We start from the raw sequence: 19,167 nt of genomic DNA on the forward strand, positions 1-19,167 counted from the left end.
AGGCTGGTTGACGTCACACCGAAATAAGTCTGCTTTATGGTGCACTTCAGCTGCCGAGAGTTAAAATGAAGTGAGCAGGTAGACTTTTGCTGTCTCATTTCAAGCACAATGAACTTGGTGATTTGTGTTGTCAGTGAGTGTATAAAGCTTAAAGGGACAGTTCACCCCAAAATCAAAAATACATATATTTCCTCTTACCTGTAGTGCTATTTATCCATCTAGATTGATTTGGCGTGACTTGCCGAGTTTTGGAGATTTTGGCCGTAGAGATGTCTGCCTTTTTTTTAATATAATGGGACTATATGGCACTCAGCTTGTGGTGCTCAAAGCGCTAAAAAAAAAACATTTACAGACAGCATTGTCAACAGATTTGTTGTGAGCAGTTTCATGTATAACCCGGTTTCATAACCCTAACCCAATCGAAATAATAGCAGTAAAATTTTAACTGCAACAGTAGTAGTAGGAGATATGAATGTGGTGACAAAATATAAATAGACCTACAGTTTGTCATCTGTAATTGCTTTTGTTTACTGTTTAGCTTGGTTAATTTTTTCTGTCTGATGTGTGTGTGTGTGTGTGTGTGTGTGTGTGTGTGTGTGTGTGTGTGTGTGTGTGTGTGTGTGTGTGTGTGTGTGTGTGTGTGTGTGTGTGCAAATATTTTATCTGTGTATGAGACATAAGATGGTCTTGGACATTAGAATCTGTTTCCTCATCATGTTGAGCATTACTCTACATAGGCTGGGAAATAATGACTGTTAATACAATCTGAGTTCTAGAGCAGTTTGTGAGAATGTGAGAATGTTGTGTAGGGGAAAGCACGTTGTGACACAAATGTTAGCGTGCCAGCCTGTTTTGGCACAATAGGCCAAACCAGCCGCTGATACTCAGGGACACGTAGTATTTAGTCCCATTCCCAATCCAAAACTTGGGGAAACGGGAAAAATATTTGTGGAACACGCAGCTTTTGTTATATTATTTTTCCTGACCTTAAAAATACTGATATCTTGGAGACGTTGTTCCATGAGGTTTGTCTTTGTATTCTTTCTAAGGCAACTTGAGAGAAAGTGCCTTACTTGTTCTGATTTCCTCTTCTCTGTAGTGCTGTCAGAATAATGATGTCTGTTGCTGCTAAGCTACTGTTGCACACCATGTTGCCATCGTGTAGTGTTGTTGTTGTGAGGGATACCAACTAACCACAGACAGGAATTATAGCTCTGCTAAGATGCACGTAAACGTCTGCAGATCTATGCAGAGAAGTGTGTTGTGAGTAACGGTTGGTCGTAGAGGCTCAACAATTTGTTGGCCTGCCACCTTAAACAAGCTGATTGGTTGATTTAACTTTCTGTCAGGAAAAAAATACCTTCATGTTTGTAGTACAAACAGCCACGTGAATGACACCTGGGCACGTTCGCTTACAGGCATCCTGTAGAAACATGTTCCAGCTGTAATGTGTTTGAAAAATGCTTTGTAAAATGTCCAGATAAGGCTGAATTGCAATGTTTAAACTAGTGTTAGCTTGTATTAGCATTAGCATGTTCAAATATTAGCTACCTGTGTCTTAACGAGTGCTCGGAGCACTTTGCCAGATAAACACCAGCTTATCCTAAACTCTGCGTTCCAAGGGAAATTTGGGCTTTTCCTTTCAAACATGTAGTCTCTACAGTAACCGTTTCAACACAGTTCTCGCACACCATAAAGTCTTATTGACAGGAATCAAAAAAGCGTGACTTAGAGGGACCCAAAGAATCCCTTGTGTCATTTTACAGAGCCTCTCTAGAGCAGCTGCTGTACTTCCCCTTTAAGTGACTGATTAATGTTAATTTGTACCCTTATTTATGTTAATATTATGTATGCCTCAAAAGGCATTTCATTTATCAGTTTTATCTATAATACAGACACTTGTACACACAAACATACAGAGAGACACATTCCACTTATGTCTCCAGATAATACAGGCCAAGAAACAGAATTATGTTATTTTATTGCTTGTGTATTCAGACTAAATGTTTATGTAAATGAAGAAGCTTTAAATAGTCGACATGTTACCGGCATCAGGGTAAAGTTTTTGTCCATGTCAATGGAAAAATGGGTCAGAATGGCTGGAAACTTTTGCTGGAGGTAGATTTAGAAGAAAGACTTTCCAATGGGTTCCCATCACCCTGACATTGCACTATATTTGTCAGTGCTCAAATATTTGGAAAAATAGGGGGGAGAGCAAGAAAGGGAGGGGGGCAATGATGAGTGTCCACAACAGATACTGACCCCTCATACTCCCACCCCAACTCTCCGAGCCTTACGTGCCTATTTATAGGGGGAAATTGGGCTATGGAAAAATATGACAAAGCTGCATTCCATAAATAAGCTGGGAATGGTGGAAAAGAGCACACGGCTTGGTCTCTGAAGGCCTGAGTGGAGGTTCTCAGGCTAGGCTTTGGATTACGGATGGATGGATGGATGGATGGATGGATGGATGGATGGATAGATAGATAGATGGTTGGGTTGGCCCGGTGCAGCTATCAAGAGTTGGAGTGCTTTTAATTTGGGCCTTTGTCAATCTGCATCATTAAAAGTTATGTTGATTTATACTTTAAAGTATTTTTGAGCCCCTGGTTCTTATTTCTTCTGCAACAATTGCGTGTCATATATTAAATCTGTATCAACCTGTACAGAGAGTGTATGCCTCCAACACTGTAGTAGTAGAGCTATAGCCACCATTGGAAGCACAGGTCATGTTCTCTGTGTTTTTTCCAGGGAATCAAGAGACCTGTAGTCTAGTTTACATTTTATAATTTAAAGTTATACATGGTGGGACTTTCAAAGGTTTATACCTATATTTTTGACCTCAGCTTTAAAATCCTAAACAAAGGTTATAAAATCCTGGCTACGGCCCTGTAGAGTAGATCTTTTACGGTGCATCTTCATCCTTTCGCAGTCCGTGTTTTAATGCACACCACTGAACAAATGTGTTGTGGTCCCTGACTCTCTTCTCAGTGAGAATGAGCACTTCCTGGTACCTTAGTCATCTTCTCATTTGTTGTTAAGGGAAACAAAATAATCCTCTGTGTGTGTGTGTGTGTGTGTGTGTGTGTCTTGACTTCACCCAATTACAATTGTAAACTACAAACAGGTCTAATGACACAACCATTATTCTCAGAAATGTTTTAAAAATTGCACACGAGAGCCTTAAAATGACTAAAATATTTCAGTTTTTGACTCAAGAAAACATGCTTCCTTAATGGATGAAATTGAAAGTGAATTGACCCTCAACCCTGATGTGTGCAGTGTGCCTGTGTGCTGGACTACCCAGCATGCATTCAGCCTCAGCCCAGCTAGATAGCCCCAGATGTCAGGTTGCAGTGGTGGCTTATAGGACCCCAGACGACTGGTCTTCGCAAGGACACGCTCTCCCCGTGGTCCGCTTCCAAGTTCCAGGCTCCAGAGGGTCAGCCTCCCCATTCTACCTCCAGTCCCCCCTCACAAAACCAACTGCCATAACAGCAGCTAAGGAGCTATGAATAAACAAGCTGTCATTGTCTCGTAATGTATTTATGGAAGAGAGAAGCTGCATTTTTTCTGTCGCTTGTGTGGTATTTTGTCTTTGTGGGAAACTGGAAAGTATGCACTCATCTTGTGGGACAGCAAGACATAACGATTTAGAGTGGAGCTACTGTGCGAAAGACAAATGTGTGTGTGCGTGTGTTTGAATGTGTAACATTGAGAAGGACAGATATAGACTTTAGATCGACTTTAGACGACAACAATACTCGATAATGAGTTTACATGGGTACTGTACTCTAAATTGTCAACTTTCAGATCTTCATTTACATAAAATAGTCCCACCTGAAACTACCATCATTTTAGAACGGTTGTGGTACTCATAAAGGTCAGCTGATTGAGAGTTTGAATTTCAGAGTTTCAATACACTTTTTATTAGTCGCTTCAGGCAAGAGTGTCTGCAAATAAATGTAATGTAATTAGAGCAAGAAAGTATCCAAATCTATCTATCCATCCATGACCTTCCGTCAGTAAGTCCACCACTTTGCTCCGAAATTATCTCAACAACTGTTGACAAACAACAAATGGATTGCCATAAAATTTTGTACAGACATTCATGGTCCCCAGAGGATGGATCCTACTGACTCTTAGTCTTGCCAAGACCAAGACTAAGAGTCAGTAGGATCCATCCTACAGCCATGCTAGCGGCTCTGTGAGGCTGTACTTAGGCACAGTGGTGCTTTGAACTAAATGCTAATGTCAGCTTGCTAACATGCTTACAAGAACAATGCTAACATTCTGATGCTTAGCATTTATCATGGTTGTCGTCTTAGTTTAGCATGTTAGCAATCTAACATTTGTTAGTTAACACTAATCACAAATTACAGCTGAGGCTGATGTAAATGTCAGTATGCTGATATTTGGTCATAAACCAAAGTAAAATGTAAATTATGGCATTAGATGGAAAATCAGGGGATCACTAAAGTGATTACAATTCATGCCATGAATTGTGTACGGAATTTCATGGAAATCCATTCACTAGTTGTTGAGACATTTCAGTAATAACACAAAGTCATGGGATCACTCATGGAAAAGTCAAGGGATCACCAAAGTCATTAGGATTCATCCTCTGGGAACCATGAATGTCTGTACACATTTTGTGCCTATCCACTAAGTATATATTGAGATATATCTCAGGATAAGGGAAAACTTTGACCTGCTTGTGGTGCTAGAGGAAATGTCAGGGGATAATATATTTAACAGGATAAGTAATAAATTTAACCTGCTGGTGGCGTTAGATGAAAAGTCAGGGGATCAACAAAGTTAGTGGGCCTCATGATTGTCTGCACAAACTTTAATGGCATCCATCTAATAGTTGTTGAGATGTTTCACTCTGGAACAAAGTGGTCATTACACCGACCAACTGACTGACATTGCCATCCATACAGCGATAGCACTAGCGTGGAAAAATATTCGCTCAAAACAGTCAGTAGTTAAATACTAATTATTTCCATGGAAAATATACAAATTAGTATAAAGGGAACGGTGGGTGTATGATTTTCCCTTTGCCGTCTGTTCCATGAAATTTGTGAAATTTCTTTCTCCTTATATTGTAACCCATGGGACAGATTCTAGAATAAACATAAACATGTTTTTCTCTGTCACTTCTACTGAATAGCTTCCCATTCAGTTTTTTCCAGTGTTTGTCATTCTTTTTTTTTTTACTAGTGACCTATGTGGCCTCTGATAAAGCTCTTACAAAGGGTCATCTCTAATAGTTAACCCCAAGTAAACGCCTCTGAACAGTAGATGGGGGTGATGGAAAGTGTTCTTGATGTGAAGAAAACATCCGGATTAGTTTAACTCGTTAAACAAGTGACTTGCACTGTTACATTTGTGTGTTTAGTGTGTCTGAGCACATAGCTGCTTGAAGAGCAGAACAGATTGTGTGTGATCTCAGCGATGTCCTCCACCTCTTATCAGTTGGCTCACTTAAAGGTCGGAGGTCAGGCCTCATTTTGTGTCAGAAAGGTGAGGTTATGTTGACACACATTACCCTGTTTGTTCCTCTTCCTCTGATACAGACAAACCTCATTCCCTTAGACACGGGATGGACACAATAAGATACTTAAATGAATTATTACAAATGCATTTTGTTGAGACTACTTTAGAGAGATGTTGATTTAGAGAGTCTTAGGGAGTCTCTCGTGAATATTAATAGCCTGGTTCTCTCCATAGGTTAAAAATCTGCATTCCAGCACCTCAAGTTCACTAATTAACACATTATATCTTGTTGTCTTGTCATCACCATGAGGTTGCCAGTCAGCCAGAGGAGATTCCAGGAAGTTACTGGTCCCGGCCAAGAAATAGTTCAGTACATGGCCCTCTCTCATAAAACCACACCATGTATTTTTTATACTTTGTTTTATGGAATAAACAAAAAAGATATAATGTGTTAATTAGTGAGCTTTAGAGGTGCTGGTAAGTGGATTTTGTTACCTTTGGACAGAGCCAGGCTAGCTGTTTCCCCCGGTTTCCAGTATTTTTGCTAAACTAAACTAACCGGCTGCTGACAGTAGCTTTATATTTACCATGTAGACATGAAAGTGGTACAGATCTTCTCATCTAACTAAGTAAGGAACAGAATTAGCGTATTTCCCAAAATGTCGAACTATTCCTTTAAATGACAAGAAACAAATACAGGAGACTGTAATGTTACTTTGTACAAAGTTGTTTTGTCCTGGAAACAAATAATTTTAAATCAAGTAATCTCACTTCATTGGCATATTTTCTGAATTTTCATGTTCAGTTAATTTCAGTTCACACTTTCGAGGTTAAAGTGACATTAAGGTCGACATTCTAGAAACTTAAATTCAGAAGCTTTGTGTATAAACCTGATATGAGTGGAGTGGATGCCATTAAAGAGAAGGAAGTAAGCATTGATCTGTTTCACTGTTCTGTGTTGTGCTGGCCACTCCATTTGCCTTTCCCTCTCTGGGCAGTTTAGAGTAATTGCTTGCTCAAGGACTTCTGAGGCTTGATTGCTGTAACCCACTGAGGCTCTATTTATGTTTGTCCTAGTTAAAACCAACTCTCAGTGATAAAGCGACATGCTCAAGATGTCATTGACATCTTAATAGAAATAGAAAGACTACTGCTCTTGGACACTTTGAACATAAGACTTAGACAAATTGCATTTGCATATCATTTTCAGACTCTTTGTAATGGTGGATTTCTGGTGTTTACATTATTAATACCTCTCTTTGGGGATCTTACCCTGCAAGCCTATTAGGTGTAACCTGAGTATATTTCTTGAAAGCATCAATTCTGCATTTAATGCTTACAACATTCTCAAATTCAGATTCTCCGGCTCTATACACCATGCATCAGTGTGCTGTCATAGCGTTGTGAGGAAGCAGTGAGCTGCAGTGCAATAAAATGCTTCTGGTGATCAGCCCTCAGTCCTTTCAGTCTGTGCTCCCCTGCACCAAAGCAGCTGACATTAGCTGAAGCAGCATCTGAGCACTGACTCAGTGATGTACCTGTGTTCTCCAAAAATAAACACACACATGCTCGCGCACCCATACACTCATGCACTCTGACACACGTGCATACACACGTACACACAGGCACACTGATGTCCTCCATTATTTACACCCAGGTGCATCTGCATGCAAACGGCCCATTCCGAGACAATCTGATCACACAGCGGAGGCTTCGCCTGTTCTGTTCCTTTGCTTGGTGAGAATATCACCGGGGCGGAATGGAAACTTCATTTTGCAGGGGCTAATATTAGCCTGGGCCTCTGGAAAATTCCTTTTAAATGATCACAAGCTGAGAAAAGGCAAAGAATTTGTTTAGCATTTTGCTTGACAGGATTCTCTGCATACACGACAGTTTGTTTCTTTCTTCATTTTTTTAGATGGTACAGCTCACAGGAGGGTCCTGGGAACACAGATGTGGAAGGAAGGAGGGCTAAGGGGACTCATATGATGAAATTTAGGACTGTTTGACAGTCAGTCAGTCTGTCTGTCTCTCTGGCTGCTTGAGTTTCTGCTGGCACTGTTAACACTTGAACTACCATCATCCTGCATCCCTGGTCATTTAACAGTTTCTCCTTCAGATCACTTTGTGTCACCTGCTCTGTGTGTGATTTGGATTGTCAGACTGCTGTAATACATACTGCAGCCTCAGTGTTATGACAGTCACAGCACTATCTGATATGAGTGATTTATTGTTCCTATTTCCCAGTATAACATATGATTCATAAAGTATCTATTTTATGTTAAATTGATACACTATAAAATAGAAATAGCCATGTGTGTTCCCACCTGTTTGTTCCCTTTGTAACCTCCCCCGCATCACTGCTTGCCCTATATTTAACTCTCTTTATCATTTTATGACAATAACTTTGTGTGTGTGTGTGTGTGTGTGTGTGTGTGTGTGTGTGTGTGTGTGTGTGTGTGCACATTTATGTTTTGCTAGGAAAATCCCACTTGGCCATAGTTCAAAGGGTGAACAATGAAGGTGAGGGAGACCCTTTCTACGAGGTTCTGGGTATTGTCACCCTGGAGGACGTTATTGAAGAAATCATCAAGTCGGAGATCCTGGACGAGACTGACTTGTACAGTAGGTTCCCCTCTCAAACCTCATGCCCCTTAGACGGTCTTACAGTCTAATTCTAGGCATCTCCTGCCTGTCACAGTAAGAGCACCAGTCTAAAATCCATGACCTGCTATAAACTGATCCAAGCCCAGCAGTTGGGCTCTGTTTAACAGCTCTGTTACACAGTGACCATTTAAACCATATTACCATTTATGGTATCTAGGGGTGGAACAGTATATCATGGCACAATATATCATAATACAAAAATGTGATAAAAGGCATTGTGGAGATGAAAATGTATTTAATTTTTAACAAAATATGAACAGTTGTTAATTCTAAATGCTGCAAATTTTTGTTTGCATACATTACATGACAATTAAAGTACATAATTAAAGCTGCACTAATCAATATTATATCAAATGATAATGAATATAGTGATATAATATAATATATATATATATATAAATAATATAGTGATGAACCCACAGAGAATTATCACCCGACCCTGTAGTTTCCCTCAACTCTATGGAGTATTTTAGCTTCTTTCAGGGCATTGTTTTGGATTTAGGGCCCTCAAATTCTGCTTTCATCAACACTGTTTCCAGATGCAGCAGGCAGCTGTTTTCAGTGATTCTCTGACAAACCCAGTGTGCACTGCCTGCTCAGCACCAAACAGGAGACAGACAAAGTTAGCAACTAGCTGCTGAAAATAGTGGACCAATTATTAAATTAGCTAACACATTAGCCATAACAACTTATGATATATGTTATATATTTATGTTGCATTTACAGCTTGTTCCGTTGCCCCTAGTGAACAAAAAATCAATTAAGGCTACTTTAAATTGTCCTCCATTAACATTGAACTGTCAGACATTAACATTCATTTGGAGTTGTGTTTGTGTCCATCTGACAAATGTAATCCAATATTATCTCTCTTTGTAGCTCTGGTTTGCTCTCCACCAACTCCTGAGAAAATATCTGGCTCTTTAGCAACTAAATGCTCATCAGCTAGTCGCTAACTTTGTCTGTCTGCTGTTGGGGGATGAGCAGGTAGCGTACAGTTGGTTTTTATAGATTTGTTGCTGAAAACAGCTGCCTGCTGCATCTGGAAACAACGCTGAAGAGAGCGGTGAGACTGAACCAAAACAGTAAAGTTGCTGGCGGGAAAACCCAAACAATGAGCTGAAAGATGCTAAAATGAGGAAGAGCCGGGTGGAACTGTGGGTTCATCACTACGAGTGACCCCTTTCACATTACACGTAGATCATTGTTTATGTAAAAATATTTCTTTAAAAATGTCCTCAGCCTACTCCAGAATTGTAAAATCGGTTTGTGTGACAGTGTTTCAATTAAGGTTTGTGGCCAGCTGAGGTGTTTTGAGAATACTACTCCAACTAAGTTCAGAATTTTGATGACATTTTTTTTACTCTTCAGTTCTATGTTTTTCATTTAAGAGATTTGCTTATTCGCGTTGTGCACCATAACTTATAACATAATGCTATTTTTTTTAAAGTAACAATGGTGAATGTTTTTCTTTCACATTGTACAAAATTATTCATTCCTTTCTGGGTGTAAAGTCACAATTCATCCCTGTCAAACTGTTTCATATATCGTTCCAAACCATGAGCTGACCGTACTGTTACATCTCTAATGGTAACAGTAAAGGCCTGCAGACATGGAGTACGTGCCAGTCTATTTGTTGCCCTAATGCATATGGCTTTAAGCAATGTTAAGAATGTGGTAAGCTAACAATGTAGCCCCCTATAGCTCTCTTTTAGTTCTGAGAAGGATGCCACGGCTACATTTCCGGAAAAAGCAATAAGCTTTGGGTAACTCAAGTTTAGTCACCCTATGACCCAGGAGGACTAGCTCAATATCTGCGGAGTGGATCGACCTTTTCCTGTTGCAGAAAAAGTTTTAGTTTGTGTCTTACGCTCGATTTTTCATTTTCCCTCCTCAGCTGACAACAAGACGAAGAAGAAAATCACCCATCGGGAAAGGAAGCAGGATTTCTCGGCCTTCAAGCCTACTGACAATGAAATGAAGGTTAAAATATCACCTCAGCTTCTGCTGGCTACCCTGCGTTTCCTAGCAACAGGCAAGTGGGCTGCGTTGCTGCTTGACTTCCCCCAGTGTGCCCTCAGCCCCTCACTGTGCGGAAAGTGTGTGTGTGAGCTGTTTGTGTGTGCATGTGCCCGTATGGGCTTTGAGTTTTGGGCAAGTGGGTGTAGGGAGGAGTGAGTATGTGTGTAGAATGAGTTTCTGTTGTTTTTGTGTGTGGAAGAATGAGTTGTGTGAAGACACAAAACAAGCGTGTTGGTTTGCATTTTTGTGTTTGTGTGTGTGTGTGTGTGTGTGTGTGTGTGTGTGTGTGTGTGTGTGTGTGTGTGTGTGTGTGTGAAAAGAGGTGGAAGGCCTCTCAGGAGCGCGGCACGGGATGTCTGTGCAGAATGCGCACGGATCCAAAGAAAACGCAGGCGTCTATTTGCTTGCATGTCATGCACTGAAGGTTACATGTTGAGATCTTAGCTCACAGCTTTAAAAACACCACCCTGTTTGCTTACACTCGTTCCTCGGTGACATCACATCCAGCATTTTTGGCCTATGATCGGGGTTCTCACACAAGTCTACATACTTAGTGTAAAATGTGAAATATTTCACCCGCTTTCCCTTGGGAAATGGATTTCTGAACAGGCTGCAGAATATCCAAGCACTACTACCGCAGCAGCAGCAGTTGATTATGCCTCATTGCAGCTGGATTTGCTTTAGAACTTTGACCTAGCAGCTAAGCGTTGATTAAGTTCCTCTAAAGGCTATTAGGGAGTTTAGTTCCTGGTGGTGGAGCCAGCAGCCAGCTGACACATATCACCGTCGCTGAAGTGAAGAAGCTGATTGGCCCATTAGGTGGTTGAAGCAGACCAGTCACAATCTGGATACAGTGTTTAAAAGGTATAAATGAGTTTATGTTCGTTCACTCAGACAGATGCAGTAACAGCTTAAACAAAATACAGTATAATCAATTTTAGTCTGTCAGTTTTTGATGTAGTCAAGTTAATTTTATTAAATAGGCCAACATCACAAATCACAAATCTGCCTCAAAGGGCTTTAAAATCAATCCAACATACAACACTCTCTATCCTTAGAATTGGAGATTTCGTCATTAGCATAATTGACGCCCCTAAAATTGCCATATGTTCTGCTCTGTTTGTGGGCAAGTTTCATTCACAAAAATTACACCCAAGAGTAAAAAAAAAAAAAGATTTTCACACAGCAGAGCTTCGAGTCCAAGACAAAAAAGGTAACAAATTTAGCGGTGTCTGTAGCGGTATTAGGGGACCGGAAACAGCAAATACTAATAGCAGGCTACAGCTGCCTACAACGTGTCATTAGAGCAGTAACAGAAATATCAAGGGAATGGTTTGACACCAAGTTAGATGCTATAAAATGCCTTTCTAAAGCAAAGTGGTCCATAACTTAGATGAGAGATGGTCAAGTGGATATGACAGTCAGATACTAGATGAGAAATTTGTTATCTTATGTGATGTTACACTGTCTGGTGCAATGCTGGATGTTCACCTGGACCAAAATATGCCCATAAAATCGGAAAATAAAAAAGGAAAAAAGAAAAATAATTGTCAAACCTAGCAGTAATTTGGCAAGCTGTGATGGTGATGATATGAACAGAATATTCATTTTGCATAAGTTGATTCTGGTTACATATATAATATATACATATTTAATCATTCAGGTTAAGGCATTATGATTCTGAAGGCAAATGAAATGAGTCTTTCCTGCAGAGAGAATCTGTTTGTACGAGTGGTTCCTGCATGAGGCCCATTTTGTTGATTAGATGTTCAGTCTATGAAATGTCAGAAGTAATTAAAAAATGTCCGTCACAATTATTGCGCAACCAAAGGTGACATCATCAAATTGCTTGTATTGTACAACCAATATTCCAAAACTTAAAAATATGTCATTTATGACCATAAAGAAGTTTAGATTGAAAAATGTAAATCATGTCAATCAGTTTTGTTTTTTTAAAAGGACTATTGGCCAATATATCACTATCACTAAATATTTTTTAAACTCTCAAATAATGATATTGGTAGCCCCAGAATTTAGTATCGCTTGGGCTATAATTTATGTCCTTACAGTCTCCCTCTCTGTCTCTCTGTTTCTTCAGAGGTTGAGCCGTTTGCACCGGTGCAAATGTCAGAGAAGATTCTGCTGCGCTTGCTGAAGCACCCCAACGTCATCCAGGAGCTGAAATACGATGAGAAGAACAAGCGGGCAGCAGAGCACTACCTCTTTCACAGGAACAAGCCCGTGGATTATTTCATCCTCTTACTGCAGGTGTGTGGACACAATGAGGTACAAAGTGAAGGACATATCGCAAGTTTTGCTCCACTAATGGACTCCTGCGTTTAAAATGATTTCCACAACATTAATTTCTGTCCCTTACTAAAGAACAATATTTAAAGTCATCAAGAAAGTAATAACGGTATTTGTACTTGAACCAAACTACACTACACTATGCATTACACAGAAACACATTTAAGACAGGGACATGCTGCTTTTAGTACTACAAGCTGCTGTTTTCCTTGGTCCTACAATTTTCACAGTATAGCCATCCATTTAACAAAGCTGTACAGCAGGTTTGTTCCCACAGGGGCCACGCATCCTAAGAAGGTATGCATGGTATGACTGTACTGCAGACAGGGCAGTTTGGATTAAAGCAAGCAACAATACCATAGATAAACAGCCTAAAACTGATACAAATGTCTGGCTTAAGAGATATAACACTTAAAAATACTATACTAAAAAAATTATGTATTGATTGAACACTATTGCCAGTTTTAATTTGAAAACACCACAAATAGAAAGTGAAATATATGTATTTCCATGTTTTCAAGGCAGAATTGAACCCAATGCCATGTATAGTGTATCAGTAGTGGTGCTGTATACCCATTCCTCTCTTTTCTCTCTGCGTCTCTGTCTTTGCAGACACCTAAAAGACATCCTGCTATAGAGTTACAATTATTTATTCAAAAGCAGATCAAAACAAGTGCTGCTGTCCTTCATGTAGCCTTGCAGTTTGAAAACTGGTCTGAATGTCTGCTCTGTCTCTGAATATGTTGCTGGTGCCAACAAAGAGTCTTCCTCTTTGGTCTTAGAGAGAGTATCGAGTCTTTAAAACAGCTCAAGATCAAGGGAAGTCCCATATCACTGGCGCTAAAGTGGAGTTGAAAGTCTTTGTCAAGTTTAAATCAGTGTTTAGAATGCAGTTGGAACTCCACTTCTTTTTTCAAATATATTGACATTCACATACTTTGTATATTTTAGTCCACTAAGTCAATATGTGTAATAGCCCTGGATCAAATGAGGTCCAGGTAGGACAAGTGTGGGGTCACTGCCCTGCCCTGGGTTTAGGAGCAGATTGGAGCTATTAAACGGAGTACGGATTTTCTGCAAGTAGTAAAAAGGAAATGAAAGGGGGAGGGGGTGGATTTCTTCTAAACTCACAGGCATCATGAATGACGCAATGAAACACTAATGCTCCATACAGAAAATATGCAATTGAGAGTTAATTATAAATAAAAAAGTGTAATAACAAATGTACAGTCTGAAAGGATGGATAAAAATTTCAGAAAATGCAAACAGTCTGAAAATTAAGTTGAGTAGCCTAACTAGATATTTGTGGTTTAACATGTCGACAAAGTTGTTTGAAATATAGTGTTTTGTACAGGACGTATTTTGTTTAAGTAGCACTTTGTTCTTTTTCATCTGTGGGTTTTACCGTGACAGGGGAAAGTGGAGGTGGAGGCAGGAAAAGAGGGGATGAAGTTTGAAGCGGGACCGTTCTCCTTCTATGGGATGATGGCTCTGACAGCCTCGCCAGGTAAGATCCCTGACCGACACACGCAAGTTTCTTCTTTTTCTTCTTCTTAAGTGTTTCACCAAAGAGTTTTGTCAGTTTAACGTTCTCAAAATCCCCTGTTGGATTGAAACATTTTTATTCATTTTTGAGTTTACCATAAAAATACAGCTTTGTATGCAGATCTTATGTCCAATATAGAAAAGTCCCAAATAGGGTTGGGCACCAAACTAAACTGCTTTTTTTTTGGTACGGACAGAAATGTGTCCATAGCGCCAAGTATCAAAAGCTGGCTTTGAATGCTCAGATTCATACTCCTTTTTATTTATTCTTTGCTGTGACAATTTCTAATTAAATCATAATTTTGGCAATTTTAGCCTGTATTTTGTTGAAGCGAAGCGATTGCACAAATGCTCCTGTATGTGCTCGTGACAACATTTAACATTTGAGAACTTTGGCTCCTTGTGTTAAATTTTAAAAAACGGTTTTGTAGAGAAACACGTTTATATTCCTCAAAGTATAATATCAAAAGTTTAAAACCAGAAACGGTTGCCATTACGAAGATGAGATGCTTTAATTCAGAGGATGATCGCGGATATTCAAGCTATCGTATTTTTTTTGGTGTTGTATCGACACTAGTATCGAAAAATTTTAAGCGATATTCAGCCCCAGTCATTGTACTTATATTACACACATTAAATATTACATATTTTTAAATTCAAGATCAGTACACATTGCTTGATGTGAAGATACATCAAATTTGCCTTGTTGTTGTAAATTGTGTTGGAGAAAGCTATTTCAGTCTGAAATCAGTGTCGACTCCATGTCCCAAATCGTTTGGAAATGGACCTGTCCACTGTCTGCCTCTCCTGATTTGTGTTAGTAACCAGGTTGTGTCACCAAACCAGCAAAGTACCGATCAGTTTAGGATGTGATTAAAAGCCTACATTTCCTTTGATGAATGTTTATGAACAATGATTGTAAGACTGACAAGGCTGTCCTGCAGTGACATCATGAGAAAGCGTCACCTACTGATCCGCTCACTTCATTCATAAACTCAAAAACCTTTTTCAACTATTCTGATTCACATGTGGTGGTGGGATCTGAGAGACACCTACTGGTGAAATAGCAGAATAACCTTCCTGTCATGTGCTGGCACTCAGCAGTCAGAAATCAGAAATCAAATCAGAGACTATATGATTAGACATGATTGTGTACCACTAGTGCATTTTCTTTGACTCCATCTTTTTTCTTTTTCTCCTTCTCCTTTTCTTCTCCTTTTGTCCTTCTCTTGTATCTGTCCTCTCTCCCTCAAGTGCCTCTGTCCCTGTCTCGTACATTTGTGGTCAGTAGGGCTGAATCATTAGCAGGATCTCCAGGTACAGTGGCCTTTTCTGTCTATACATACACCTATCTTCACATGTAATAGCACAATAATATCATCCCATTGACTAATTATATGTGTGAGTTTGAAAAAAAATAAAATACAATTTTTTGCTGAAATTAAAAAGTTGCATAGAAGATTCTCTTCAAAGTTTAAACCGCATGCTTTGTGTAAATTTTGGTTGTTTTGATCTTCATCATCTGCATGAGTAGTTTTTTTGTTTTGTGTGACTTTGTGACCAAAAAGGTGTTGATGTCTAAAAGTCTGTTTGTACCTGAATGCAGCATGTACTGTACATGCATGTGTCAAAGTGAAGGAGAAAGAGAGGAAAACAGATTCAGATTGAGACTTAATACCCTCATCCCCTGAGCCATTAGTCAAGTGGCTGAATGGTGTTGGAAACTGGAGGCCCCAGAGCAGACCCAGGCTCCGCCCCGCTCGCCCCTAACCTTTAACCCTCTGACTACATAAACAAGACCTACAGCTACAGCCCCCTGCCGGACACCACTGAGTGCACATACAAAGACACGCACGTACACATATGTTCACATGCACAGACACATGTACACAGAGCGCACACACTCCACACATAACTACGGACATGCTGCCAGGAACACAAACACACCCATGTATCCGGAAATGCAGTTGAACAAATACTCTCTTTCTTTCTTTAGCAGTGACCTACAGTGCACCTCTTAACATGTTTTTTTCACCCGGTTTGGCACACCGCTGCGCACACGTTTGAGTGTGTGTCTGCGCGTACATAAATGCAATATGTGTATATTCGTGACACACACCGCCGTTTTCTGTATTGACCTGGCCCCTGCAGGCCCTAGAAAGTGGAGTACTAATCCGCAAGAGTTCACATGCCAGGTCTTTGGCCCACTGTGCTTGGTCTGCAAACACACACACACACACATGCACACACATATTCCTACATGGGATTACATACATTCCAGTCTGCGTAGTAGCATTAGCGTTGGCCAAGCCGTTTCCACTTTGTTGTGTGTGATTTTCACTAGGCTTCTTTAAGAAGTGGAAAACATAATCTGGCTTTAATTAAAAATGTAATAAAACAAAAAAAACAGAACAAGTCTTAAATGTGGTAGCACATAGACGGAAGCAGCGTCACTGGAGACCACCGACTCAATACCTGCTGTATGAAACTCCCCCTCACCTAAAGACTTATGTAGAAATTAGATTTCCATACATCTCAACAAGCATCTGTGCTAATATCTAAAACTTGACCTGGAAAAATTACACCAACACACAGGAAGTGCTGCTGAAGCTGTTGAGCAGCTCAAGTAGTTTCAGAGAAAATTGTGAGTTAGAGCAGGTACAACACAAGAGTTTTTGCATCTGTAGCTATGACGGTGTAGTCCCTCATTCGTCCAGGAGTGTTCTATCGTAGAAAAGGTTTCAGTCGTAGTCATCTGGACACTGTTTTTCAGAATCAAGACGTTTCGGCTCCCATCCGGAACCACACATTTGAAGACAGCGAGGTGAAGATTCTTAGTAGAGAGAAGAGTTGGTTTGAACGGGGCGTCAAGGAAGCCATTTTTGTGAAGAAAGAGAACCCCTCTTTGAACAGAAATGGTGGTCTGAGATTTAATCTGCCCAAAGTCTATCAGAGTGTATTATCACCTTGGTCACGCCTATCACATGCTAATCAGGCACTTAACAGTGATGAAGTAGATGCAGCCAGAGAACAATAGGCCTGATTACCGATCACTGGGCCATCTTGAAACTATTAGGTCAGTTTCAGGTGAAACTAGCTATTAACAGATACTCAGGCAGATTCCCTCCTGAGGGCAGGGTTTATGTAACTCAGATTAGCTTAAATTTCCAGTTCCCGTCCAATTTTTTCACAATTGAGAATGACTTCCGGATGGGAGCCGAAACGTCTTGATTCTGAACAGTGTCCAGATGACTACGACTGAAACACATCTATAGCTATCAAAATCTGCAAAATATGTCCAAATACACAACGTACTGTACTTATAACTGTGATGATGAATAGGTTCAGGCTATAGAGAACACCTAGCCAGACAAAATAACAATATGGAGTGATTGAAGAGTCTACAGCAATGCTAGCGGCTCTGTACTGGCTGTACTTAGGCACAGCGGTGCTTTGAGCTAATGCTAACATGCTCACAATGACAATGCTAACAATATGATGCTAAGAAGGTATAACGTTTACCATGTTCACAGTCTTAGTTTAGCATGTTAGCATGCAAATAGTAGCTAATTAGCACTAAACTCAAAGTACCGCTGAGGCTGATGGGAATGTCTTTATTTTTGCAGGCATTTGGTTATGAGCCAAAGTATTGGACAAATTAAAATTCTGACAGCGCTAGGATATCCAAAGTTTATTACAATTCATCCTGAGGAGGACATGGCAATCCAGCAAGACATTAATTGCAAAACCCCAAATTTGAACCTCATGGTGGCGCTAGAAGAAAAGTCAGGAGATTACCGAAGTGATTATGATTCATCCTCCGGTCACCACAAATGTTTGTACAAAATTTCATGGCAATCCATCCAACAGTTAATGACATATTTTAGTCAGGAACAAAGTGGTGGACCAGCCAACTGACAGTCCAGCAGGCCGACATTGCCATCCCTAGAGCTGCTGGCGTGCTTAAAATGATTCTAAAATGAGAGCTGTAAATTCTCACAGCCAAACGAGATTAAGTTAACCCTGCACCCTAATAATGAGTTTTAGTAGAGAGTAGACTGTGACAGAAGGTCTTTGTTGTTGTATGAATGTAGTTTTGTTTTTGCATGTCTTTATCATTTGTGGTTGTGAAAGAAGCAAACAGTCAATGACAAAAAAATCCCTGACAGGCACAGAAACACAACAGTACTGTGGAGGAATAAAGGAGTATCTCAGAAAGATAATCCCACCATTAGTAGCTCTATACCAATCCTAATGAGAGATAACCTGCAGCAAGACAAATCTGTGATATCTCAATATTATAGAGTCTTATTTTATTTTTCCTATTTCCCCTTGTCTTTCCTTTAAGGAATAAATATGTAATATATCTATGTTGCTCTTTATCTAGACTTTCATGTGTATTTCACGTGTTTTGGGGGTTTAAATATATTCTCCTCTCACATCCTTACAGAAAACAAATCTCCTCCACGGCCGTTTGGTCTCAACCACTCAGACTCTCTGAACAGGAGCGATCGTATAGACGCTATCACCCCGACTCTTGGCAGCAGCAACAACCAGCTCAACTCCTTCCTGCAGATCTACATGCCTGACTACTCAGTCAGAGCGCGCTCGGACCTGCAGTTTATAAAGGTGAGAACACACACAGGTGAGCAAGAAAGGCACACTGAGGCTCACATGTGTATACATAACCTTAACGGTTTGATCAGTATGTATGTTTAATACCAACACAGATGCAGGTATTGAAGCTGCATGTTATTGATGTCTTGAAGATTCTTGCATATGGTTACTATGCAATTTATTAATAAATTAATTGGACAGTTGAAAATGGAAAAAAGAAAAACATACATGTTACATATGTATTTCACACATAAACCAACCTGCATATACACATAAATACACACATGCATACAAAGTTACCCAAATTTAAAAAAGGTTATAAAAAGGCTAAAGATGCAAATGTGTTTTCAGAAGCAATATAAAAGAGGGAAAAAGATTTTAAAGAGGTTATAAAAAAAGCCTTTTGATAAAAATACGTTTTGTGGGTACCTACCAGCCCTACAAGCCCAATCAGTCACAACCCTCTGCTGTGACATTTGACCTCATCATGGCTCCATCCTCTCTGTTTCCTAG

General features: G+C 39.9%; 1 protein-coding gene across 2 annotated transcripts in view; it reads left to right on the forward strand.

Moving 5' to 3' along the window:
* The window catches only part of cnnm2b (cyclin and CBS domain divalent metal cation transport mediator 2b), a 42,615-nt gene that overhangs the window by 17,027 nt on the left and 6,421 nt on the right, over positions 1–19,167 (forward strand). The window contains exons 2-7 of one of the 2 annotated variants that reach the window (XM_044190660.1): positions 7,981–8,124; positions 10,061–10,198; positions 12,284–12,453; positions 13,906–13,999; positions 15,292–15,354; positions 18,488–18,666. In XM_044190660.1, the coding sequence (XP_044046595.1) occupies positions 7,981–8,124; positions 10,061–10,198; positions 12,284–12,453; positions 13,906–13,999; positions 15,292–15,354; positions 18,488–18,666 (788 nt within the window). The remainder of the gene's footprint in view (positions 1–7,980; positions 8,125–10,060; positions 10,199–12,283; positions 12,454–13,905; positions 14,000–15,291; positions 15,355–18,487; positions 18,667–19,167) is intronic. The other variant, XM_044190661.1, reaches the window with a different exon arrangement.

The sequence above is a fragment of the Siniperca chuatsi genome, linkage group LG3, assembly GCF_020085105.1.
Source record: "Siniperca chuatsi isolate FFG_IHB_CAS linkage group LG3, ASM2008510v1, whole genome shotgun sequence".
NCBI lineage: Eukaryota > Metazoa > Chordata > Actinopteri > Centrarchiformes > Sinipercidae > Siniperca > Siniperca chuatsi.